At 40.0% G+C, this 27,966-nt stretch overlaps 1 protein-coding gene across 1 annotated transcript in view; it reads right to left on the bottom strand.

The window, feature by feature from the left end:
• Ptprt (protein tyrosine phosphatase receptor type T) overlaps window positions 1–27,966 on the bottom strand; it is an 835,658-nt gene that overhangs the window by 213,359 nt on the left and 594,333 nt on the right. Inside the window, exon 12 of the mRNA XM_055602221.1 lies at window positions 1,756–1,792. Within this exon, the coding sequence (XP_055458196.1) occupies window positions 1,756–1,792 (37 nt within the window). The remainder of the gene's footprint in view (window positions 1–1,755; window positions 1,793–27,966) is intronic.

Raw genomic sequence — 27,966 nt, 5'->3', positions numbered from 1 at the left:
AGCATGGCAGAACTCAACACTTCTGAGAACTATGGTTCCAAGGCTGGTGGGAAAGCACAGCCTCATATGTTATCCCATCAGCCCTTCATTCCCTGTTGCCTCTCAAGTCACATGTTCCCAGTTCTCAGGTAAAACAGACCCAGTAAACTACTCTGTGGAGGAATCTATGTGTTCGCGTGTCACATAGTGTCTGAGTGTTAGCCCTCAGCAGAGAGGGCAATCATCTTGGCCTCTTTCTTGTCTAGAGTGAAAAGGTACTGGGCAGCCATGGGATACTACTACGGAGAAGGAATTTTCTCAGTGCTTTATCCCCCCTGACTGCCTGTTTAAGTGGGATGCTGCAGACACCCAGCTTCCCGATTGCTGTCTAGGAGCCCCAGTGCTACCCAATTGATGATGTTCTTCCTTCCACATTATCTGTTTCCTTCGGTGGCCAAGACTGCAAGGTCTGTGATTTGTGACACTTTTGTCTGTGGACCATCCATCCCCCTGTCTCAAGAAGACCATTTTATCTCTTTCCACAGAGTCATTTGAGTTCCTCAGAGGGAACAAGTTAGGGGCATGACAGCCTCAGTGACTTCTTATCACCAGGAGCCCCTGTGCTCCATCTTCTCCCTGTACCATCCCTTTGCTGCCTACATATGCAACTGAATTCTTAGAATTAGAAAAGTTCTAAGCGGTCATGGAATATGCTTTGCTAGCTATATTTCCTATCCTACCCTGTATCTTCCTCTATGTTTCTTTTTATTTTCACTCACTCACTCACTCACTCACTCACTCACTCTGTCTCTCCCCTTCCACCCATATGTGACCTCTTTGTTTGTACACACTTGTACACATTCACGTACATACATATATAAACTTGACTCATTGCCTTTGCCTATTATATCTATGATGATATGTATACTTATGTTTATACATTTCATACCCTTGGAAGTAAACTGTGAAATTGTGTATGCTGTGAATAAATGCAGAGAACAGAACCCAATTTTGTTTCATGTGTATTGGTGGGGGAAGTTCTTGTTGAAAATATCAATTCTGTAAGAAAAAGATAAACCTGCTTTCTAACCACTCAACCTTGTAATAGGTTAAATGATAACAAACCATTCATTGATTTTGTTTTTTAAAAAAAGTAATAAACAGAAACATGTACCAATTGAAAGAGCCAGGCAATTCAATTATAATTAGGAAAACAAAAGTGATGAGCCTGAACAATGCTGCCTTCATGTTTTGGGGGATAAGTGTTGAAATGCAAAGGGCATAACAATGTAGTGTCTGCTTTCCCATCTGAAAGGCGTCAATACTAATCACCTCATATCTGAAAGCCAAGAACCCAATGAATAAAGTACAAAACCTCAACCACAGGTCTAATATACAAGCTTAGAGAAAAACACCCACACATAGACACAAATTATATATATATATATATATATATATATATATATATATATATATCAGAATAATATGTTAAAGTCTTTTACCATTACTCCATTGATTAATGTACTGATCATCCATCCATCCATCCATCCATCCATCTATTCAATATATATGTTTGGCATTGTTATTATGCTTTAAGCTCTATGTTATTAACATATTCTTAGGAGATATATGGTGTAGGTGCAAATGACCCCAACAAAAATAATTCTTTCCTTTTGTTTTAGATATTATTGCCTAAGCTTCACTTGTGTGAACATAAGGAGCAATGGTTGTATTGCTGAATAATAGCTACAATCAGACAAGGACATGTCAACATACCTTTCGTAGCCAGACGCACACAGTTGATTTTTGTTTCCTGGGAACAACAAAAAGAATGAGACAACAGTTAATTAATTGCTGATTATATAAGAATTCTTATATAAAAATACTTTGGGATTTGTACATATAGATATGTATGTATATGGATTTAATTATAATTTAAAATTTGTCCTTTCCATTTCTCCCACTATTGGGATCACCTTTTAATTTCAGCTCTTAATTTCCTCTCAGGCTTAGAACATATGTTGTTCTGTTTGTTTCATGGCACCTATTACTTCCTCAACCTTTTTACCAGACAGAACTGCTTTATAAATATTCTAACACCCGAGAGTTTAGCAATTCTCAGTGGTTATTTGGTAGTTTACAGCATTCTTTGTTCTCAGGTGTGAATTAGCAGATGGGACCAAGCCTTTCTTGGGAAACTTCGTTCTGAGCGGCAGTGTATCTACCTGAGCAGACTAAATGAACATTTGACAAGAGTCAAGTCTATGTGAAGTCTGTCATAAATCAAACTACAAAGTTCATGCTCCAAATAGTTGTTTCAGTCCTGAGATCTTTGATGGGTTTCATAGACTTTATGGCTAAACCTCTCTCTCTTTCCTCTCTCTCTCTCTCTCTGTGTCTCTCTCTCTCTGTGAGTCTCTGCCATTTTGTTTTTGTCTGTAAAGGTGTGAGAGACCAAGCCAAACATATGTCAAGAGCCCAGGGATTGCTATAGGGTCTACTCTATCTTGAAGGTATTTGGGCCTATCAGATTAGATGACTGTTTTGCAATAATAAACCCTACAGACTTCCATAGACAGAAATAGCAAAATAGTGCTCAGACTACTAGTTATACACAAATGTATTGCTGGGTCTGAGAAATGGAATGGAGTGGTATGCAAATCATTTATTTACTCTGAGATGTCAAGGTGGCTGCTCAAATCCATTTTAACCCAAAGGGATCAAATTCTGAAAAGACAAACTCTAGAAATCAAATTCTTTGAATCATAAGTGACACTCAATTCTATTCTTGTTTCATTGGCTAGAACTACTCATGGCCACACTCAGGTTTAGTAAGGATTAGAAAAGGGATCTTCCACATATTATACCCAGAAGCAGAGAAGTGGCAAAGTATCACTGGCATAGTCTGTTCCATCTATGCACAGCTTGAACACTACAACTTGTCTCTTTTCTTAGCTCAAGCACAACCCCTTATTATTAAGTCATGCTGTCCCAACACTAGTTCCTGGATGCACCGAAAGTTTGCTCTTGCTTGCAAAGGAAAAGGGTTGAGCTAGTGAAAAACAGTTGTCATAGCATAAATGTTCTTCATCAACAAACCCCCCTAAGATAAGAGCTCAAGTCTTCTGAGCCACTTTTGCTACTCATCCTTCCCTTTTGTGTCTATCAGTATGCAATGACAAGAGTAGAAAAAGCACAGTATTTATCAGGTCTCGCCCACATATCATTATCTACTATTGTATTTTCATTATTTATTTTAAGCTTCTAATAACACAGTCAACCTCCCATCACAAGTAAAAGAAATCATATTTATCACTATGGGTTCTATATTTTTTGCTCTGGTCCTAATAACCTATCACATTTGTATGACTTACATGTTGTTAGAAAGTATTTTTCTGATGTCTCATCCAAATAATTAGCCTGTAGTAACCAGGAGAATACCAGCAGCAGAGTATGTGCTACAAGCTCTCATTCTGACTGACATTCACTTGTGCATCAGTCTTTGAACTATCTAGTTATTGGTTCTCTTGCTATCTTAAGCATTCAGATATTTTAAATAGCTCAAGTGCTCATGCATTGTAACTTTTGCACAGTGGAGGCTCAAAGGATGGTCAAGTTCATTGCAGATATAGATCCCCTATTTACTGCATTTGCCTAACCTAATAGCCTGAGGTGCCTCTTAAAGGAAGAAGGTTGGGTGGGCATAACTTGTGACTTGGAACAAGAGTTTCTTTTCTCATTATGAAAATATCCCTGTAAAAAAAAAACCCTAGATTTTATAGGTTAGAAAATCATAAGTGTTAAACAGTTCAACAGATCATGGTTCAAATATTTGAAGTATTCCTTTTAAGATTACATATGAAAATTGAACCTTGTTACATTTCAAAGACAAGTTTAGATTTTAATTAAAGAACATATTCAGAAGTCAGAAAAATGATCAAAAAGACACATAGAAAAGGAAAACTGATATCCAAAAGGCTGAAGTCACAAATAAGTTAAAACTTGTACATGATGGTAAGGCTAACAAACTGTTTTCCTTTTTAAATTTGGAGAAAGAGGATGGACCTTAAGTTTGTGTTGGTTTTCAGTTTTGTGTCTCATTTAAAGATCCTGAGATAGTTTGATAAAATGTGATCCTCAAAGAACCGAACCCCTCCAAATGGTGGCATCACACTGACCACCCTGGGAAACTGAAGAGTGGGAGAGGTGTAAGATATGATTCAGAGGCTCATCAACTTTATATTGGTGCAAAGGAAAAAAGATTTTGAAAATGTTATATAAGAAAACTTGCCATTTTAATGCATGGTAGTTGCATATAACAGTGGGTGAAGGCTGGATAAAGCCAAGACTGTTGGAGTAATTAAAAATATAGTCATCTTTTGGTATCTAAACTAGATGTTGTTTAGAAGCCCCATGGATACCAAACCCACAGATGTTCAAGCTCTTTAAATCTGTCCTCCATGTCCATGATTCGGCATCCATGAGCACAGGGAGAAGACTCACTGTACATGCCTTGACTTTAAAGAGACCCGACCCAATCTTCCTACGCCTGAGAAGGTGCTCTCAGAGAAGAACTTGGAATGTAGTGCACAGCCTACTGCTTAAACATGTTGGATCTAAAGTGAAAACTCAAAGAAATGTGTTTGTCTAACTATTCAAGCATGGCCAAGGAAGTGGTTGCATATTAGCATTGCAGACCATGAAGAGGCTACCGCAACTAAAGCGAATGTGAGGGTCATAACTCCATAACTGGTAGACATAAGACAATATCAAGGGAGGGGGCTGGAACGATGGCTTAGTGGTTAAACGCACTTCTTGCCCTTGCCAAGGACCCAGGTTAAGATCCCAGCTTCCACATAAGAGCGCACAATAACCTTAACTCCAGTTCCAAGGCATCCAGGTCTTCTGGCTCCGGAAGGCACCAGGCACACATGTGGTACACACACACACACACACACACACACACACTCACACACACACACGCAGGCAAAACATGCATACACATAAAAATCTTAATGAGAAAATGTTAAATGAATAAGCAATGCACTATTGTTATTCCAATTAACGGGTAACTCGAGGGAGGCACAAAGAGAGATCCTGAAGAAAACTTAACTCTTGCACTGTTAATTAGATTACACACCTTAAATACTCCTCTTAAATACAACCTGACAAGTTTTTTCATCAAATTAGCACACCCTTATGACCAAGTCTAGGAACTCAATGTCACCAACATCTCAGATGTCCCTTCTGGGCTCCTTTTCAGCACTACCTTTCTGAAAAAGGAAAGATTGACCCACCTTCTGTGGGAATTTTTTTTTTTTTATGAAATGTTTGTTTACATGTGTGGGAATGTTGGGTAGCTACAAGGGCTTGTTCTGTCACTTACTCTTGCTCCCTGTATCATCTGTGTTACTTTCTAACTTTACTTAGAATCGCTTTCTCCTGGATGGTTTCTTGCCTGAAAACCAAAGCTTTTCCTAACACTACACCCTCAACTCTGCATTAGCAAAGTCTATTTTCTATAATGTAGAGTGCATGTCTAATTACACTAAGTTTTCCTGACTTTCACAAACATGAAGCTGACATGTTCACTTTCTCCTAAGTTCCTGACAGCTTTAATTCCATAAGCAATTTGTCTTTGTTGGTTGGAATTAGGTAAAGAATTACAAAGCCCTGAGTCACTCTCTTGACCTTCTGCTTGATTGGATTGTCAGCAAACAAATCGGAGACATGCTAGACACTGTAAATTCTATTACATGGGAGGTCTGGTCAGTGTGCATATGTCCACAGTCCCAATCAGATTAACAAGCAGGAAGTACTTTCTTTGTGCTCTGACTGTGTAAGAACCTGGAAGGTGTTGTATTTTCTGTTCTAGCTCCACTATACCATTCTCTGGGTCTATAATCTGTGTTGGGAAAGCACACATTATTTTCTCATCTTTTAAACCTCACTTCCTGCCTGAGACTTGATAATCTTCACACAGGTGTATGTTACCTTGGGGTAGAACTTATAACAAGATCACTTCAGTACTTGTGTTGAGGTAGCCCCTCTGCTCCAGGCTCTTCCAGAGCTGTGTGAAACTGAGCAAGGCACCATCACTCTCTGTGGTTCTAATCCCCAAAAATAAATGACAGAGGAAAAAACTTTTGTGGAAAATTTGGATCATCCTGAGGACATTCTCAAACATTGACTCTGTTCTTGGCTATAGGTGCTATTCCTGCTTTTCCAGTATCCTACCTTCTTGCATCTTGATACTGTTCTATAGTACCTTCTCTTTTGCAAATCATTTTTAAACTATTATGTACATTATTTCTATAAATAGCTTTTGTAGTGAGCCAAGTCCGATTTACCCAATAAGACACTCATCCATCTTCCAGCAGTTTATTGCAATTGTCAGGTGCCTCTCCACTAAGATCTCAGTGCTGGTATCCAGGGCATCCAAGTATGCCAATAACTTCTCTTGGATAATATTTGCATTTCTTACTGTATTATCCCACTAGATTCCTGATGTACTATAATGAAGGTTTAATTCTGACCCAGTTTTCAAATGCTTTTACCAGTTCCTTAGCTTGTATTTTTGTCTTCTCTAATATTGAGCTTCCTCAGTTAGTAAGGTAGGACTTGACCTTCAGCTTGCCGTATTGCCTTATTTTTTTCCATAATGGCTTATGTGCATTTCCACTAAGGCCCCAAAACCTGACAACCTATGTAATCCTTTGTTCACGGTGACTTAATCAGCTCTTCAACAGGCACTTGCTGAATAATGACTATGTGCCTGGCTTTATCCTGGGTACCACGGCTAGAATGGTGAACAAAATAGAAATGGTCTTTGTAGGCTGGGGATACCTGGGATGAAGATAAAAATTAAATGATGGTCCCCACAAGTAAATATCTAATTGTAAGTAGTCACAAGCAACAGGAGAAAATTGTGTTAGGTGTAAAGAAAACAAATTGGACCATGGGCAGGAAGGGAGAAGCGTTACAGCTTTGAACGTGCATTCAGTCTGACACCTGGAAGAGAAGTAGGAGTCAGATATATGAAGTGTCAAGGAGGGTTGTCCACACTCCAGAACAGATGTGCCAAGCATTAGAAGTAGGAAAACGAGGAGTTCAGGGAAGACATAAGGAAGTCTGGAGTGGCCACAATCACAACGAACCACTTGGACCATGGTGTGAGAAGGAGCTATATATAGCCCTTTGCTTTATACTTTAAAAGCAAGAGAGTTATATAAATAGAAAGAAGGCAATGTACAGTTTGGCTCTGTCTGGCTCTAAGGCTCCCCCACCACCCTAGTCCACTCCATATTTATGTATCATAAGGTTTCTTCATGCTCCACCCAGGCTTTCCACAACCCCAGTGCTCTGATCCTTAACTGGTACTTATCTACTGGGGGAACAAATCCATGAACTAAGTGCTAAGGACATTTTAAAAATAACTCCACTCTTCAAACACCACAACTCTGCATATTTTCTATCTTTCCATTCTTCAACTAGGTTTTGAACACTGCAATTCCCTCCCCCCTACACACACCTTTTCCCTCAGAAGACAAGATTAAATGGCATTTTCCAAGGTTACGCAGATGGCAAGCCAGGCTGAAATACAAAATAACCTTTAAGCAAGTGGCCTTTTTTTTTTTTTTCTGGGTGTCTGTATGCAAGCACCCTTTGCCATTCATCTGCTTTTCCGAGTCATATGTAGACACACAAAGATGGCAGATAACAAACAGGCTAAGAAACATACTAAAATATGTACACCTATAGAAGCTAAGCAAGAAGGAAGGACCTCGGGTAAGATGCTCAATCTTAATTCAGAAAGGCAAATGGGATAGACATCAAAAGAGGGAGAAAACAGGGAATAGGACAGGAGCCTACCACAGAGGGCCTCTGAAAGACTCTATCCAGCAGAGTAATAAAGCAGATGCTGAGACTCATAGCCAAACTTTGGGCAGAGTACAGAGAATCTTATGAAAGAAGGGGGAGATAGTAAGACCTGGAGATGACAGGAGCTCCACAAAGGGAGCAATAGAACAGAAAAAATCTGGGCCCAGGGGTCTTTTTGTGAGACTGATACGCCAACCAAGGACCATGCATGGAGATAACCTAGAACCTCTGCATAGATGTAGCCCATGGCAGCTTAGTTTCCAAGTGTGTTCCCTAATAATGGGAACAGGGGCTGTCTCTGACATGAACTCAGTGGCTGGCTCTTTGATTACCTCCCCCCCCAGAGGTGAGGGTGGGGGAAGTCTTAGCAAGCCATAGAGGAAGACAGTGCAGCCAGTCCTGATGAGACCTGATAGTCTAGGTTAAGAAGGAAGGAAAGAAGGACCTCAGTCCTCCTTCAGTCCATCAGTGGACTGGAGGAGGGGCATGCATGGAAAAGAGGGAGGGAGGTCAAGATTGGGAAGGGATGTGGGAGGGGGCTACAACTGGGATACAAAGTGAATAAATTGTAATAAATAAAAAATAAATAAATAAGAAGTTTTTGAATTAAAGAAAACTTCTTTGACTTGACACAGGAACCCGAGAGAATTCAAAAGTCAGGGACAACAAAGGCAAGCACATGGGCTCCAGAAACTTAGGGAGACTCCCCTGATTTCCCAGATTCCTCTGAGGAAAATGCATCAGGGATGCCTTTAATTGGTAAGTGGTGCTAGACGTAGGTTACTGCCAGGCATGTGTTAATGTCTGTGAACCCTCAGTCACCAAGGTGAAGCTCGGTGAAGTCTTGAGTTGTAGAGGGATGGTTGTGGTGACAGACTCTGCTGGGTGGACACTGTCTATTGTCATCTGTGAGTGAGTTCTTCCTGGAGAGCATCAGGCTATGCTTGCAATAGACAGAACTCATGGTCCGGCTCTCAGGGAGGAAACTACTAAGTCTCATGTAAGCCTACTCAGAAAACTTACAGCCAAACGTAAGCTCTCAAATCTTCACCTGAATGTTTTCCCCAGGAGAATCTAGTTTCACCTTCTCTTTGCATCTTCTTTCAGTCAGATGCTCCCATGAAGGTTAGGGAAGAGAAGCTGATGTTCATCTTTAATTGCTGCTCTTCCACCCCGGTCTCCCTTGACATGTCATCATTAGCTGCAACCAATCTCTCTTTTCTGACCTCTTTTATACACTCAACTTCTGGGTTATTCTGTATTTCAGGTTTTTTTTTTTTAAATATTACCTTTTCCCCATTTTATTATCTTTTCCCCACCCCACCCCTCCTTTTTTGGTTATATATTTATCCTTTGCTTGACCAACAGTCTTGACCAACAGTCAGTCTTCATGACTCTCAAACTTGTTTCTTGCACTGTTACTCCTGATATTCAGGCTCACATATCTGTATACTTGAGCTATTTACAATCAAATATTCAGACCTTGGAAAGAATTTTATCTACCCCTATCACCTTTACTCCAAACATAATCTACTACCAGTTTCAATCAAAGTTCTCATCAGCTTGCTACTCAGTTATTAAGTTAAAAATTAATTTTATCATTGTTTATTCTAGTTATATCACCACCTACAACCAAATGAACAAAAATCCATACTGGCTGTGAATAGTTGAAGAAACAAGTAACAATATAGTATCAGATATTCCTACGAACTTTTCAGAACAAAACAAAACAAGAAAACAAAATCAATCATTTAATATCTACAACCTCAACACAATTAACAAACAGAACATTATTAGTATTTCATAGTCCCTGTTGGCAACATGGGAAGAAACAAACATGAATAAAATGTGTCTACAACGGTCAACACAAGACATCACAGAGGAAAAAAGATCTCAAAAGTAAACAAATGACTATAAAAACTCACCACCAATGGCACAAAATAAACACTCAGTCAATTTATACTGTGGCGGCTTTCTAGATTGCTCAGTGTGTAAAGACACTTGCCGCCAAGCCTGATGACCTGATTTCAATCTCTGAACCTATGCAGTGGAAGAAGAACACGGATTCCTGAAAACTGTTCTTTAGCTTCCTCATGTACTGACAACCACACCCCTCCTACAACAGAATAAATAAATTACCTTTTAAATCTTACATTTCACTATCATGCCATATCAGAGTATCTGCGAACTGTCAATTTAGTAAGCCACTTTAAATCTACAAAATCAAATTTCAAGTAAGTAATAAGGCAACCACATGTGGATGAGGGAAGTGTTCTTTCCACCAGGAGAGAAAACAGGCGAAAGGGGGAAGAGGTGATATATCGCTTTACAATGAATTGAATATTCTGGAAAAACTTTGGTTTAGAAATGAACAAGTTAAAAGCAGAAATGTTACAGAAATCAGAGGAGAAAATGCAAGGAGCACTAGTTTAACTCATAAAGGTAGTGGAAGAAAATTGACACAAAATCACCCCAGAGAGAATGATTAATTACAAGGTTGCTAAAAGAGAAGTTTAATAAATATTTGAAGGAAAAAATGACTATGAAAATGAAATAAAGGGAAAAATCAAGAGTATTTAAAAAGTGGCTCAAAGGGGGGGGGGATGAAGAACATACCACAGACCAGAAAAAATTAGATAGGTAAATAATGATCTAATAGATTATTGGAAGTAAAAGAAGTCTGAGCCTACATATTGACAGAATATACAGATCTCTGTGAAAGGAGGCTAAGTAATATTAACTGGAGGACATAGAATTGTAAAACTGTTAAGTAAAACCATTTAAAGATTACAGAAAAGCATCAACTATTTCCCACGTGCTAATAAAAATAATGTGTAATTATTGGCTGAAACGGCCTGTAAAGGCTCATTTGCTCTGTAGTATAGCTTAATGCTGATGTTTCCTTGTTGATTTTGATTATCCTACAAAAACACAGTACAAGGAAGAAAATGACTCATCAACATCTTGAATGGTCCTAGTGTAATGTTTTTAACAAAATAGTAGCAGGTTGAATCCAATAACACATTAAAAATGACAGCCTCCATGGATGAATTGAGATTGATTATTCTAGGAATGAAAGAATGGTTCCATCATACAAATGCAACATACAACAACAATGCCATCAAGGACAAAACATCATATATTCATCTCAAAATATGCTAATATAAACAAACAAACCAAAGGCACTTGTTATATTCAACATTCTTTTGTCATAAAAATCCTAAAACATACGGAATCGAATTCGGCCCTTGAGCGTAATGAAAGTTAAAAATAATAATAATCAACTCACAGCCAATATCATACTGGGTGGAAACAAAGCAGAATGTGGTTCTTTTAAGGCACTGAGCAATTAATGAGTATCTTTTCTCCTATAATTTTATCATTTTCAAGTACTGAGGGGTTGAACCTAGGCCCTCTGCTATGATAGAAAAAATACTGTGCTATGAAGCTACATTAGCTTTTCTTCTTTTAAATTAAAAAAAAAAACAAACAAAAACCTGAGACATAATTCTTGCTAAGTTGACTAAGTTCATCTTAAACTCACACTGTAGCTAAGTGGGTCATGAATGTATAATCTTCATGTCTTAGCCTCATAAGTAGCTAGGATTATATGTCTTCTGGAGATCAGGGAGGTAGATATCTCCAGACAATCTTTTATTATACAGGATTGTTTTAGCTATTCTGGATTTTTTGTTTTCTCATATGAAATTGAGAATTGTTCTTTCAAAGTCTGTAAAGAATTGTGTTGGTATTTTGATGGTAATTGCACTGAATCTGTAGATTGCTTTTGGCAGGATGGCCATTTTCACTATTTAATCCTACTGATCCATGAACATGGGAGATCTTTCCATCTTCTGATATCTTCTTCAATTTCTTTCTTCAGAGACTTTTTGTTTCAAACAGGTCTTTCACTTGCTTGGTTAGAATTACACCAGTGTACTTTATTTTATTTGTGGCTATTGTAAAGGGTGTTGTTTCCTTAATTTCTTTCCCAGTCCTTTCTCTTTTGTATATAGGAGGGCAACTGATTTTTTTTTTTTAGTTAATTTTGTATCCAGTCACTTTGCTGAAGGTGTTTATCAGCTGTAGGAGTTCTCTGGTAGAATTTTTTGGGTCACTCGTGTATACTATCGTATCATCTGTGATTAATGATACTTTGATTTCTTCCTTTCCGATTTGTATCCCCTTGAATATTACTCAGTTATTAAAAACAAGGAAATAATTAAATTTGTAGTCAAAAGGGATGTAACTTGACAAGATCATCCTGAGTCAGGTATCTCAGAAGCAGAAAGACACACATGGTGTATGGTCATTTATAAGTGGACATTAGCTATATAATGTAGGATAAACATACTATAATCTACAGACCTTAAGAAGCTAAACAACAAGAAGGACCTTAGGGAAGATGCTTAATTCTCATTAAGAAGGGCAAACAGGATAGACACTGGGAGAAGTAGAAAAGAGGGAACAGGACAGGAGCCTACCACAGATGTCCTCTGAAAGACTCCATGAAGCAGGAGATTATAGCAGATGCAGAGACTCACAGCCAAACTTTGGGCAGAGTGCAGGGAGTCTTATGGAGGAAGGGGGAGATAGAAAGACCTGGAGGGGACAGCAGCTCTACAAGGAGACTAACAGAGCCAAAAACTCTGGGCCCAGGGAGGTCTTCAGAGACTGGTGCATCAATGGTGGACCATGCATGGAGAAGACTAGACTCCCTGCTCAGATATAGCCCATGGCAGCTCAGTCTTCATGTGGTTCTCCTAATAAGAGGAGGAGGGACAGTCTCTGACATGAACTTGGTTGCCTGTTCTTTGATCTTCTTCCCCTGTTGGGGTGACCTTACTAGGCCACAGAGAAAGAGGATCCAGGTAGTCCTGAGGAGACCTGATAAGCTAGGGTGAGATTGTAGGGTAGAAGGACTTCCCTTATCAGTGGACTAGGGAAGGGGGAAAGGGGAAGAAGATGGGAGTGTGGGACCAGGAGGAGATGAAGGAGGGGGCTACAACTGGTATACAAAGTAAATTAATTGTAAATAATAATAATAATAATAATAATAATAATAATAATAATAATAATAAGAAGAAGAAGAAGAAGAAGAAGAAGAAGAAGAAGAAGAAAACAAACAAAAGATTCTGGGAGAATAAAGTGGTACCAGTTCATTAAAAAAATAAAAAATAAATCAATGACATTTTTCATATAACCAGGAGAAATCCTGAATTCATGTAGGAATGAGAAGGAATGAAACAACCAAAACAACCTAAAGAAAAGTGAAAAATCTGGAAGCCTCACAATACCTAATTTGAAGTCATTATAGAAGCATCATTGCTAAGACAACATGGTACTGGCACAAAATTGAACACATAGGTCAATGATCAGAATTAAGATTTTAGTAATAACATAACATATCTGCAAATAATTGAATACAGAAAACTCACCCAAGCCATGTATTGAAAGAGATAACTGTTATTTCAGTGAGTAATGTTCAGAAAATTGTGTGCTCCTGTGTAAAAGCTGATTCTTGCTAGTTAGCTCTTACCTTATATAAAAACCAACTCAACTGATCAAGGACCAAAATGACAGACAGAAAGCTCTGAAACCACTGTAAGAATATATTACTAAAATATTTTAAAACATTATAATAGGCTCTCAATATGGCTTGGTTGTCCATAGTTTTTTGTTCTTGATGAGGCCTTCTGGGCTTTCCCCAGTCCATTCTGGCATGTCTATTGATACATCCTTGTTCAATTTGTGCTTAGGCATTCAGGTCAGTGAGAAGGTTTTGTGTGTGTAGAATCTGACATTACTAGGAGATACAATCTCATAGCAAACTACCTTATCCTCTGGCTCTTACAAAACCCTTCTGCTTTCTCTTTAACAATGTCCCCTGTGACTTAGGAGGAAGATTTTTTTTGTAGATGTATTAATCGTGACTGGGCTCCACAAATATGCATTTTGATTGGTTGTGTTTGTCTAAATATTTATCCTTATGCCCACAGATGAGTCTAGTCCCCTCACCCCTACTCCATCAAGGAAACGTCTTTTTGCAGCTGGTGGAGGCCATTATAGAAAACACAACCTCTCTTCTTCTTAATGCTGGATACAATGTGGACAGCCGTTTCTACCCCTGCTGCCATTCTTTCCCACCATTGGTTGCATCCCTTTATCCCATAAGCCTAAATGAACGGTCCTTCCCTTAATTTGTTTCTTGACAGATGCTTGGTCACAATAATGAGAAAAGTAACTAGTATCATACTTTACATTGTACCCCAGAATAAACACTGCTCATCAGAAATATCATCAACAAAAATCCACATAAGACTTAGAAGCAACCACAGGTAGATTCATTTGTGTCTGGATATAAAAGGCTTTTTAACTACTCAGTATTCTAGCTGAGTATTGAATGCTAGAAACGTAAATCAAAATGATGTATTGGACCACGTTTTTATTTATTGTGACTAAAACACTTTGTCAAGTCAAAAGATGAGTAGCAAACTGAGAAGCTTGCAGCATCACCCAGAGGAAGAATTCATATCTCTGATGTATAAATAACTTGGAAACTGATTGAGAAAAGGTGTAAAACTTGCTGAAACCGGGCAAATGATATAAATAAGCAACTCAGACAGTATTTTAAAATCTCTCAAATATAGATTATATCAATTTAACTTACGTTAAAAAGAAGGTAAGTCTGCTATATTGAGAAACTTTTTATATAAAATTTGGTATACATAAAATCAGACAAGTGAACTTTTGGCAAGGCTGCTACGTTAACAGTCCTCTTGGGTGATAGAGGAAACGGCAACTGGGGCAACAGAGATGGCTCAATGGATAAAGTGTTTATTTTCCAAGAATGATGGCTGAAGAACCTACAAAAGCCAGGCAAGTGTGGCAGACCTCCTGTAACTCCAGCTCCTCAGAAGAAGGGGAAAGGGAATTCTTAGGTTAAGTTAGTTAATTAGAGTAGCCTGAATCAGCAAGCTCCATGTTCTCACTGCCTTAATCACTACAGTGTGGAATGTGAGTGAGGAATACGCTGGACATCAGCTTCAGACTTAGGCATGTGTTCCACTCTGCCTCCTGTCACTGTGATAAGCAGGATGGCAAAGTGCAGACTGTAAGGGAGATGGGTTATTTGGCCTAAAAGTTACAGACTATCATCTAGGAAAACCAAATGAAGAACAGGCAGGAACAGAAGCAGAGACCATGAGGAATGCTGCTTACTTGCTTGTTACCAGGATCATAGTCAGCCAGCTTTCTTCTACAGTCCAGGCCCACCTGCTTAGGAATAGTACCACCAACAGTAGGCTGGGCCCTGCTACATTGGTTGACCATCAAGAAATTGCTTCATGTCCAATCTGATGGAAGCCATTCTCAATTTGATATTTCCTCTTCCCATGTGTGTCTAGCTCACAACCAAGATCAGCCATCACAACCTACATGTGCACACATATGCACACTTGTCTGTACACACATGTATAACCACACATATGTGTGTATATGCAAACACGAATACACACATGCAGAAATAACACACATAAAAGAGGGGATAGAAAGATAGATAGATGATAGATAGATATAGAGAGAAATAGAGATGGAGATACAGAGAAAGATAGGGAGAGGCAGAGATAGGAATAGACAGAGATAGAGAGACAGAGACATACAAAAAAGTAAAATATTAACTTATTCAGCCCACAGGGAAGGAGATTTAGCAATAAGTATCAGAAGTGCACAGCTGTCAATCATTAGAACATTAGAACTGACCATGTCTTTCCTGGCAACTTATCTTGAAGATATGCTTCCAACACTACAAATATTTATTTATATTTGTATTTGTATGCACACCCATGCTTATATATTGCAGTAGTGTTCACAATTTAAAAATACCATAACTTACATGTTCACCTATGAGAGTGAATGAATTATGTAAGTGCCACCCTTCTGTTTCAAACTTTCAATGGGTTCCTGAGCAGAATCCTAATGTTTCTCTACCCTTCACTTGTGTGTCACCTACACCAGCACCAGCACTGTTTCCTCCAGTTCCTTCTTAGCACCCTGTCTCAGGCACATAGATCTTACTTATGATCCCACAATACACATTGTTGTGCACAGGGCTTTCCTGTTCACTTTCCCTTTTATCTGGAATGCCTTTGGTTCTTTATCTTCTCATTAATCCCATTCTACTCTATACTTTCTCAAAGACATCTTCTATGGTGATTCCACTCTATGCCACATTCTATAGACATCATCATCATCATCATCATCATCATCATCATCATCATCATCATCATCGTTGCTTTCAATTCTTACACATCACCATATGAAATTATTTGTATATTGGAGGAATATCACTTTCCACAGTCCCCAACTAGGATGTAAAGTCTGTGAAATGGAAGACTTTCCTATCCCTGTCATGCCTCAACACACTACACATGCCACCAATCATGACAAATTAGCATTCAAAATTTATTTTTGTCTCATTAGTTGAGTGACTTAGAATGAGTTCCTTAGACTTCCTTCATGATGGTGACTGCATTTGTCCAATGAGAACCATGCGCTCTGCACATCTCACTAGGATAGAGTTTTGTTCTTTGCTTGAAATGGGGATACACACATACCTAATGATTGTAACAAGTGAATGTCGAGATTATTCGCAGGATACTTACAAAGATTTCTCATTTTCATCAGAAAAAAAAAACCCACGTGCTTTTTTTTTAGCATGCTAGGCAAGCTTCCACTTATATACTCCGACTGTCCCTGGCCTTTGATCCAAGTCCACAGACAACCTCATTAAATCTCACAAATGTCGTATGGAGTCCTCCAATTTTTGGACTTTGGTCCATATGCTGTATGTATATGACACACTGTCTTCTACTCCATTTCGCTTAGACTTCAATAGTCAACTCAGACACTGCTCATTCGGCAGCAATTCCTGTCTACCTCCAAGGCATATACAGGACCTTCTGATGTTGTGATTCCTGGAACAGTTTATTGCACACATTTGTTTTCACGGCTGTCTTCTCTACTGGACTATGAGCTCCCTGAGGACAGGGCTACATCTCATTTATCACCCAGTGACTCATAGAAAGCTCTTAGTAAATGGCTGTTGGACTATCATTATCATCATCCTCACCAAACTCCCCTTACACAGCTGGGGCCTTTATGAGTGTGTGCATCAGTTTGAAGTTGGGGAAGCTAGGCTGAAGCCACTGTTTGCATCTCAGTTTGCTTTTCTCCCCCAAGGAGGGAACTGGGAACTCTATAAGCTGCCTTCTGAGGCTATAGCTCATACTTACCATTCCTCAACAATAGGAACTGAGGGCTATGTATTGGTTGTAAATTTTATCCCCTAATTGTGATGTCAGAAGTATGTTTCCTCTGGGTATCGTGGAGAACAGCTTAAGCTTTCCATCAAGAGCCAGAAATCCCTAGATCTGAACCAGCTTAAGCTGGAGCTGCCCTTCATGATTCCTTGCACAACATATAGTTGACCTTAATGATCCCTGCTCTCTGAAAGCAACCTGGGGAGCTGTAATTACTAATTGATGTTTGTAAAGTCTTTGAAATTCTCAGGTGACATGTAATCAAAGGCCAATTTATTATGATAATTGTTATTAGTACAGCTTCTCATTAGTTTTTGCATGTTAACTGCAGGGCCAGCAGGTGTTGAAAGACCTTGCACAGGGGAGCAAGCCTTGCCATGTCTACTAGGAGGAAGAGGAAAAAAAGTGTGGCATGGGGAACTTGGAGCAGCTTTAAGGGAGTTCTGTTGACTTTAGCAACATTTCTCTATAAAGGTGCTTTGAGGAGATAAGACTCTGAGTGAAAGGATCACTGAATGCAACGGACAACCTGAAGATTTTTTTTAACTTTTTAAATTTTTTTATTAATTACACTTTATTCATTTTGTATCCCCCTATAAGCCCCTCCCTCCTTCCCTCCCAATCCGACCCGCCCACCCCTTTCTGCATGCATGCCCCTCCACAAGTCCACTGATAGGGGAGGTTCTCCTCTCCTTTCTGATCTTAGTCTATCAGTTCTCATCAAAAGTGGCTGCACTGTCATCTTCTGTGGCCTGGTAAGGCTGCTCCCCCCTCAGAGGGAGGTGATCAAAGAGCAGGCCAATCAGATTATGTCAGAGGCAGTCCCTCTTCCCATTACTATGTAACCCATCTGGACACTGAACTGCCATGGGCTGCATCTGTGCAGGGGTTCTAGGTTATCTCCATGAATAGTTCTTGGTTGGAGTATGAGTCTCTGGGAAGTTCCCTGTGTTCAAATTTTCTTGTTCTGTTGCTCTCCTTGTGGAGTTCCTGTCCTCTCCAGCTCTTGCTATTTCCCACTTCTTACCTAAAATTCCATTCACTCTGCCTGTCAGTTGGCCATCAGGCTCAGCATCTGCTTTTATATTCTGCAGGGCAGAGGCTTTCAGAGGCCCTCTGTGGCAGGTTCCTAGTTTGTTTCCTGTTTTCTTCTTCTGGCTTTCAGAGGCCCTCTGTAGCAGGTTCCTAGATTGTTTCCTGTTTTCTTCTTCTTCTGATGTCCATCCTCTTTGCCTTTCAGGATGGGGATTGAGCATTTTAGTTAGGGTCCTCTCTCTTGCTTAGTTTCTTTAGATGCACAGATTTTAGTGGGTTTGTCCTATGTTGTATGTGTATATGAGTGAGTATATACCGTGTGTGTCTTTTTGCTTCTGTGACAACTCACTCAGGATGATCCTTTCCAGGCCCCACCATTTACCTGCAAATTTCATGATTTCCTTATTTTTCATTTCTGAGTAATATTCCATTGTATAGATGTACCACAATTTCTGCATCCATTCTTCAGTTGAGGGGCATCTGGGTTGTTTCCAGCTTCTGGCTATTACAAATAAAGCTGCTACAAACATGGTTGAGCAAATGTAAAAATGGCCATATTACCAAAAGCAATCTACAGATTCAGTGTAATTCCCATCAAATTACCAACACAATTCTTTACAGACCTGGAAAGAAAAATTCTCAACTTCCTATGGAATAACAAGAAACCCAGAATTGCTAAAACAATCCTCTACAATGAAAGATCTTCTGGAGGCATCTCCATCCCTGATCTTAAGTTGTACTATAGAGCAACAGTTATAAAAACTGCATGGTACTGGCATAGAAACAGAATGGTGGATCAATGGAACCGAACAGAGGACCCAGAAATAAATCCACACACTTATGGACACCTGATCTTTGACAAAGACGCCAAAACCATACAATGGAAAAAAGATAGCATCTTCAACAAATGGTGCTGGTCCAACTGGATGTCTACATGTAGAAAAATGAAAATAGATCCATACTTATCACCCTGCACAAAACTGAATTCCAAGTTGATCAAAGACCTCAACATAAAACCAGACACATTAAATCGGCTAGAAAAAAAAGTGGGGAATACCCTAGAACTCATTGGTACAGGAGAAAACTTCCTGAACAGAACACCAATAGCACAGGCTCTAAGAGCAACAATCAATAAATGGGAACTCATGAAACTAAAAAGCTTCTGTAAAGCAAAGGACACCGTCATCAAAACAAAGCGACTGCCTACAGATTGGGAAAGAATCTTCACCAACCCTTTATCTGACAGAGGACTCATATCGAATATATGTAAAGAACTAAAGAAGCTGAAAAGCAGCAAACCAAGTAATCAACTTAAAAAATGGGGAACAGAGCTAAACAGAGAATTCTCTGTAGAGGAATATCGAATGGCAGAGAAGCACTTAAAGAAATGCTCAACCTCATTAGCCATTAGGGAAATGCAAATCAAAACAACCCTGAGATTTCACCTTACACCCATCAGGATGGCCAAGATGAAAAACTTAAGTGATAACACATGCTGGAGAGGTTGTGGAGAAAGGGGAACCCTCCTCCACTGCTGGTATGAATGCAAACTTGTACAACCACTCTGGAAATTAATCTGGCGCTTTCTCAGACAACTAGGAATAGCGCTTCCAGCCATACCACTCCTAGGCATATATCCAAAAGAGCATCCTGAAGTTTTATATGGGGCTTTGTGAAAGCAAGAGCTCAGCCTTTTGATTCTGGAATACACAGCTTCTCAGAGTCCTGCCTTGCTCATGGGAAATGAGGGTACTTTTCACACTGTACTTGCTGTGATTAGAAGATGGTTCTGAGGTAAGAAATCATGGTTGTGGGTATTTTAAAACTAGGAACATGCTAAAGTTTTCCAGTGGAGGCATAAGGATATCTGAGATACAGTGGTGGCATTGGAACTGAGAAACATGGATTACAGAGAAGTTTAAAGTAAAGCACAAATAGTATTTGGAAATGACTGTACATGGAAGCGGTGTGAAAGGCCTTGTGCAGCCTGGACTTCACTGAGCAAAGGAACGCTGAGGGTGAAATTTGCACGAGATAAAACAACAGATAAATTTAAAAATCTACTGAGTGAACAACCCAGAAGACCCTCAGCTGAGGAATGGATACAGAAATTGTGGTAAATTTATGCATTGGAATACTACTTGGCAATTAAAAACAAGGAAATTTGCATGCAAATGATGGGAACTAGAAATCAACCTGAGTGAGGTATCCCAGAAGCAGAAAGACACACCTACTATATGCTCACTTATAAGTGGATATTAGACATATAATAGAGGATAAACATACTAAAATCTGTACGCCTAAAGAAGCTAAGCAAGAAGGAGGACCCTGGGTAAGATGATCAATCCTCAGTCAGAAAGGCAAATAGGATGGATATCAGAAGAGGGAGAAAACAAGGAACAGGACAGGAGCTTACTACAGAGGGTTTCTGAAAGGCTCTACTCAGCGGGGTATCAAAGCAGATGCTGAGGCTCATAACCAAACTTTGGGCAGAGTACAGGGAATCTTATGAAAGAAGGGGGAGATAAAAAAAACCTGGAGGGAACAGGAGCTCTACAAGGAGAGCAACAGAACCAAAAATTCTTGGCACAGGGGTCTTTTCTGGGCCTGATACTCTAACCAAGGACCATGCATGGAGATAACCTAGAACCCCTGCATGGATGTAACCCATGGTAATTCAGTCTTCAAGTGGGTTCCCTAATAATGGGAACAGGGACATGAACTCAGTGGCTGGCTCTTTGATCACCTCCCCCTGAGTGGGGAGCAGCCTTACGAGGCCACAGAGAAAGACAATTTAGCCAGTCCTGGTGAGACCTGGTGGGCTAGGGTTAAATGGAAGGGGAGGAGGAGCTCCCCATCAGTGGACTTGGACAGTGGCATGGGAAGAGATGAGGGAGGGAGCGTGGGCATGGGAGGAGACAAGGGTTATACAAAGTGAATAAACTGTAATTAATTAAAAAAATAAATAAATTTTAAAAAGAATACACATAAAATATGCTGAGTGGATATAGCAATAAAATGACTCTTAATGACAAACTATGGCTGTACTCATAGATCAGAGAAACTTCATCTTGTAGTAGATCCACAAAGATCCCCAACTGGACCACATGTAAAAATTGAGATATTTTGCCACTCCTGCCTGGCTAGGAGGTGGTCAAAACAACACACCAACACAATCCAAAAATTACCCTGCCAACCAGAAGTGCAGGGATAAAGAGGGAATGAAGATTGAGGGAATGTCCATCCAATTATTGGCCCAACCTGACAGATACCCCATGGTAGAGAGCCAGCCTCTGACACTATTAATGATGCTCTGCTATGTGTGCAGATAGGAGTCTAACTTGACTGTCCTCTGGGAGGTTTCAGCCAGCAGCGGATCTAGACACATGCTCAGACTTGCAGCCAAGCATGGGGCGGAGCTGGGGGGGGCGGTCCTGTGGAAGTGTTGGGGGAAAGATGGTAGTACCTGGAGGGGACAGGAACCTCAGAAGAAGAGCAACAGACCCAAATATTTCAGTCCCGTGGGGCCTTACAGAGACTGAGACAGCAACTAGGGAGTAGGCATGGCCTGGACCCAAGCCGCCTGCACATACGTGGCTGATGGCATCTTGGTCTTCATTTGTGGACACCTGGCAAATGGAGTGGGGGCTGTTTCTAATATGGACTCTATTGTCTGCTTTTGGATTACTTCCCCCGTCAGTGTTACCTTTCCTGGCCTCAGGGGATGAAGAGATGCTTAGTCCTGATGTGACTTGATGTGCTGGGAGTGTTGATACAGGAAGGGGGGAGGGAGCTCCCCTTTTCTGGGGGAAATGAGAAAGGCAAATGGAGAAGGAGGGGAAGGGGGAAACTGAGATGAGAGGAGGAAGGGAGGGAATACCCTTGGGATATAAAGTAAATAAATTGAAAAAACAAAGAAATTGAGGGATTTGGGAGTGTATTTATTGTAAGAAAGAACCATACTGGGGCCATTTTAAATAAAACTTTCATTTTAAATATGGGTCAAATAAAGTTTAAGTTCCCAAGATCTCCTTGGGTAACTGACATCCTGCTTGGCAGAGAGAGACATGTATGTGGGTAAATGACATCTCAGTTGGCAAGTTGAGACATGAGTGATAGGCAAGTCTCCCTGATGCAGATGAACAACCCAACCAGTGGAAACAGGGTAAGTGTACCACAAAGACATCTTCCTAAGGAAGTCCCCTATCCCTAAGTCCTGACTGGTGGAAAAAATGAAACTAACTTGGCACAGATGTTAGTGGTTTTCATGCTTAAAAGCTCTGCAACATTCTGTCTCGGGGTTGAAGTTAAGCTTTCAAGTCTGTTCTGCAGCCCTGATCAGTCAGTAGTGGTTTGATTACAATAACTTTTGGTCATCTGCATTGACCTGGGGTATTAGCTGTGTTGAATCTAGGAGGACCCCATAACATTATCATACCTCTCTCCTTTAGAGTCAAGAATTTATATGGAAGAAGGGGTGAAAGTGCAAGAGACGGTGGACGACTTTAAGAAAATTGTGTTTTCCCTGCACAACAGGAAAGATGGACAACGAATTCACAGAGACTGTGACGGTATGAATAAGACCTGCAGAAGCTCTAGCCAGACGAAACCCCAGCACATAAAAGCAGAACTGGAAACAAAGACCCACCCCTACCCAAGAAGCTATTGCACTTGATTTCTGCTGGGAGAGGACAAGTCTATTTATTTATTTATTTATTTATTTATTTATTTATTTATTTATTTATTTATTTATTTATTTATTTTATTTTTGTATGAAGGAGTGCTCACACTCCAGGGCAGGGCCAATGCTCAGGAGTAAGTGGTCACAAAATGGACCTCATAGATCTCTCTCTGTCTCTCTCTCTCTTTCTCTCTCATTTTAGATAAAATGAACATGAATTTGGGTGAGAAGGGAAGGGCAAGATCTGGGAGGACTTTGGAAAGGAAACAACAATGACAAAAATTGTATGACATTTTTGAAGAATAAACACAAACACCAAAAACAAAACAAAACAAAATTAAAAAAACCCACTTATCTGTTGTTTTGACCCTTTCTTACAGGTTTGTTTCCTTTCAGTCTTCATACTTTGTCACCTAATAAGTGAAGTTTTGAGTCTGCAAAGGTGAAAGCCATGACATAAGATGGGCAGCCTTCAGAGGTCCTGTAGGAAGTTTGTCCCCAGTCTCCACTGGTGTCTAAATATAGCAAACCGTCTTTCCTTTGCAGTCTCCCTTCTTTCCTATTACTGAGCTTCGTGTCCACATGGTGTCTTTGTACACTCCGAGCACCACCTGGTGTTGTTCATTCTTCCTGAATACTCCCCTCCTGCATCACCCCCACAATCTATTAAAAACTGATTGATAAGTTTTAAAACCAAATATCCTTACAGATTTTGTTTAGTCTTGTGTTAGTGCACCTCTTCTCTCTTGAAATATATGGCAATTTAATAATGATGTCTCATAGTAAGCATTGTATTCCAAGCACCAACTCCCGTTTTCAGGTATTGTGTTTACTATCTACAATCTCATTGATCTAACACTAGGAGCAGCAACAGTTTCTACACAAGACACTTGGAGCATACATGTCATTTCCTAATGTCCGATCATAGGCCATCTATGCAAGCCCCCACTCAGAGTGTAGATCAAAAATTCTGAAAAGAGACACACCTGGAAATCCATTAATCTTATTTAATAGCATTAATTAGCAGAATGAATACTATTTTATAGCACAAGAAACAGAATCTTTGAGTGCAAATGGTTCCATTAAATTCTAATACTGTAACCCCAGACTTCACAGAATTGATATAGAAAAGACTAATTGAGTGTTTGAAGGGAAAAAAAAGTCTTATGATACCAACCAGTGTCTCCTCCAGGTCTTTTATGTAGGCATGTATGTAAAAATTTCTCTTAATTTATTTTATGAAAACCATGCATGCTTGCATCTATCAAATAGAAGAACTCTGCAAGCCGATCATATAATTCTTTCCGCCTTGGTTTCCCATGAGCTTAAGTGCTAAAGATGATTCATTAACTCCTTACACTTACTCAATGATTTTTCTTTTTTCTGTTTTAAGATTCCTAAGCTAACTTAAAGTCTTTAACAATATGAATACATGTAATTCATTTTATACATCTGTACATGTATATATACATGCATGCAAAATATTTATATACTTACTTAAATTTTTATTAATTTTATTTTGTCTGTCCTGGGACTTGTTACCAGGTCATTAGGCTTGGTGGCGAGGCACCATTACCCACTGAGATTTTTTGAGAGTCTTAAAACATTTATTTTATATGGATGCATGGTGAATCCACACATCCCACATAAATCCTAAATATTTATAGCTCCAAATTGGTACCTGTATCTTCATTTGAAAGGTCCTTGGGTGCTTGTTCACAAAGAATTATCACCTATTCATTACTTCTTGCATAAACTCTATGAGTCAAGGAGGGTACATCTCACCCCATTTGAAAGATGAAAAGACCCAGCTTTGCTATTTAAATTCTCACTCATGTAGATAATAACTGATACAACCAAGTTCTTAAATGCAGGAATTCATTTTTCCAAGTCCAAAGATTTTCCTGCTTTTTTATTATACCAACTTCTCATTTCTTGTCCTTTGCAGGACTCAGTGGAAATGTAGACCTTACCCACATGGAAGCCTTGACTGCAATTTCCATAAGATGGATTGGATATTGGGTCTGAGCATTGAAGCCTGAGGCACAGCTGACAAGATTATCAGCTGTCAACATTTGGGTAACCTTCATCTCCTTCTCCAAATGAATTTAAAGTATATTTGCATGGGAAGGGAAAAGTTCTTGCTCCCTCAGGCCTCATACCATGATAATAAAATTGCATGAACTGTAAGTGAATGTGAAAATAAATTAGCAACCTGGGAGAACTCATCTTGGTATTTGTACAAGGTGACACTCAGGGAATTTTCTTTTTACCAGAAGAAAGCTGTTGAAGCCCCCAGAAGGGCACTAACAGAAGTTGAGAGTTCTTAAGAGCATGTGATAAAGCTCAAAGGACAGAGGGAGCCTTGGAGGCAGAGATGCCTGAGAGGGTAGGGGGAGCCCCAGTAAACAGAATCTATTCAGACCTAGAAAGCCTCAGCAGACAAATTGGGAATGAAGCCCGGACTCTGGAGACAGACATGTGCCAGGTAGGGCTAGGGTTCTATATCTTTAGATAGTTAAGAGGAGCCATAATTCAAAACTAAGTCTATCTGATATTCCAAACTCAGTGCTTTCTATTCCACTATGTCTCAGAAAACACATCCATATGCAAACATTCTTTTCACAGGGCTTAGGTACAACTAAATGCAATCTCTTCCAATTCATTCAGAGGCATAAAGTCCCCTCCCACACCAATCCAGCCCTTCCTTGATGATCCCAACTATTATTATGTGATTATACCACAAATATGGCGAGCCATTCAACATAGCATCTGGCTTCCCACTGCTCTCAAGAGGCAATTGAGTTCAAGAGCTGGAAGAAGAAGGAAAAGAGAACAACCACTCTCCTGCCTCCTGCTTAGCTTATTTAGCTTGGTGTTCTGCAGAGGCATCATCCAAGTAAAATGGACCCTCCACAGAGACAGGATATGGCAAGGAAAGAGTTTTCTTTTGAAATAAACAGAACAAGCACAGTAGCATCGCCCAACATAACATGGCTTCTAATAGATATTTGCATGAATTTGCCACATTTGTTTTGCATCCAACCCTTAATTATGGTCCTTTCAACTTCACAATCACAGATAATGGTGGTGGGGATGCAGAGAAGCAGAGGTTTAGCAGTGCTCAGTCTGAGACACTAAGGGAAAGGAACAATATAAAACTGTACCCACCCACTGTGGTATCACCGAGACAGCTGTGCTGCATGTTCTTAGGAAGGTCTGGAGGAAATCAAGGCTGTCCAGGCTCTCAGAGCTTGGGAAATGAGAAATCTGGGTGAGAAGTCTAATTACTAGAGTGGGAAGGAGGCCCTTTAGGGTTCATCTGTCCATGATGAAATAGCTTAGGACCACAACTTTCATTTTACAACAAATGGAAATTCAGACTATAGTGACATAACTTTAAATGCCTTTCATTATTAAAATCTTTTTAGGAGCTACAAGATGGCAGCGACCAGTGCGCTCCTTTTCTGAAGGGCAAAAGGTCTGAAACTCCAAAACTGGTGAGTAAATGGGTGGCTGAAGCCAGAGCATTGACTTTGAGGCTTCCCGGGATAGAGGGGCAACCTGTGAGCTGGGACAGATTGGATCTAGGCCCCACCTCCTAGCCTGTGGACATCTCTGGGGTCTGAGAGTGGTGAACTCTCGACTCTCTGAACTTTCAGCTGCACCTTCCCTTCCCTTGCTCCACTTGCCCCAGTGACGCAGCAGCAGTGGGGAATGCATTAGCCCCACATGTGGGGCGCATCCTTACTCTAAAGGCCAAACAGGAGACCCAAATCCGAGGGTAGAAAACTTGGGTCTCTCTGAGATTACCGCATATGCCTGTGAGTGAGTTCTCAGGCCCTCAGCGCTTTCCACACAGGCCTGCTAGTGAGTACTTCTGCAAGAGAGTGCTTACAGAGTCCCAGATCAGGGTCCCTTTATACTAGCAACCAGACATCAGATCCCTCCCACCCACACCCCACTATGCGCAACATAGGGATCTCTGGGACAGCCTTCTCAACATTGAAGCCCCTGTTCTGTGGGTCTCCAAGATCTGAGCGCTTGGAGCACAATCCCTAGACAGGCCTGTAGGGCAGTGAGCCATTCAGGGCAGCTGAGCACTTGCACTGTGCCTGTGAACATCAAAAGGCACCTGCAACACAGCCTGTGCTTGCACTCTTCCCTTACACTTCACCCTTCCTGGCAGGCACACCTACATGCACACTCCTGTGTTTACGAGCTTGTGCACTTGCCTGTGACCTTCCTCCCCTAGCTGCATCTGAAACACCAACACCCACTCTCAAACCAGAGGACCTCTCTCATCTTCCTGAAGTAGACTCCAGACTCCAGGGACAGACAGACCCAGGCTGCAGTTCAGGCTCCAGGAACAAACAGCAAAGGCTACTGACTGTCAGATGGCTAGAGGCAGGCTTAAGAACACATTCAACAAAATTCAGGACATCACCTGCAACCCCCCAAATCAATGGATATTTTAATTCATCGGAAACGCTGGAAAATGATTTTAAAGCTATGCTTATCGAGTTATTAAAGGCACAAAAAGAGGAAATGAACAAAAATCTCAAAGAAATACAGGCAATATAGCTGCACAAATAGAGGCACAAAAAGAGGAAACAGATTAAAAAAATAGATGCCATCATGGAAAGACAGGAATTCACATTCAAACAGATGAAGGAAATGGTACAATGTATGAAAACAGAGTTAGAATCAATAAAGAAAACACAAACAGAGAAAACCCTGGAGCTGGAGAACTTAGAGAAAATATCAGGAACCACAAAGGTAAGCATCACTAACAGAATACAGAGATGGAAGAGAGAATCTCAGATGCTGAAGACACAGTTGCAAAAATTGATACATCTCTCAAAGAAAAAATAAAATCATAAAAGTCTCAAACACAAAACATCCAAGAAATCAAGGACACCATGAAAAGACAAAATCTAAGAATGATAAGAATAGAAAAAAAATTCCAGGCTCCAAGGTCCAGAAAATATTTTCAAGAAAATCATAGAAGAAAAATTTGACAACTTAAAGAGATGTCCTTAAACATACAAGAGACTTACAGAATACCAA

The sequence above is a fragment of the Psammomys obesus genome, unplaced genomic scaffold (assembly GCF_907164565.1).
Source record: "Psammomys obesus unplaced genomic scaffold, mPsaObe1.curated_primary_1811, whole genome shotgun sequence".
Taxonomy (NCBI): domain Eukaryota; kingdom Metazoa; phylum Chordata; class Mammalia; order Rodentia; family Muridae; genus Psammomys; species Psammomys obesus.
Note: the sequence above shows the minus strand (reverse complement) of the source record. Positions and strands in the feature narration are given on the sequence as shown.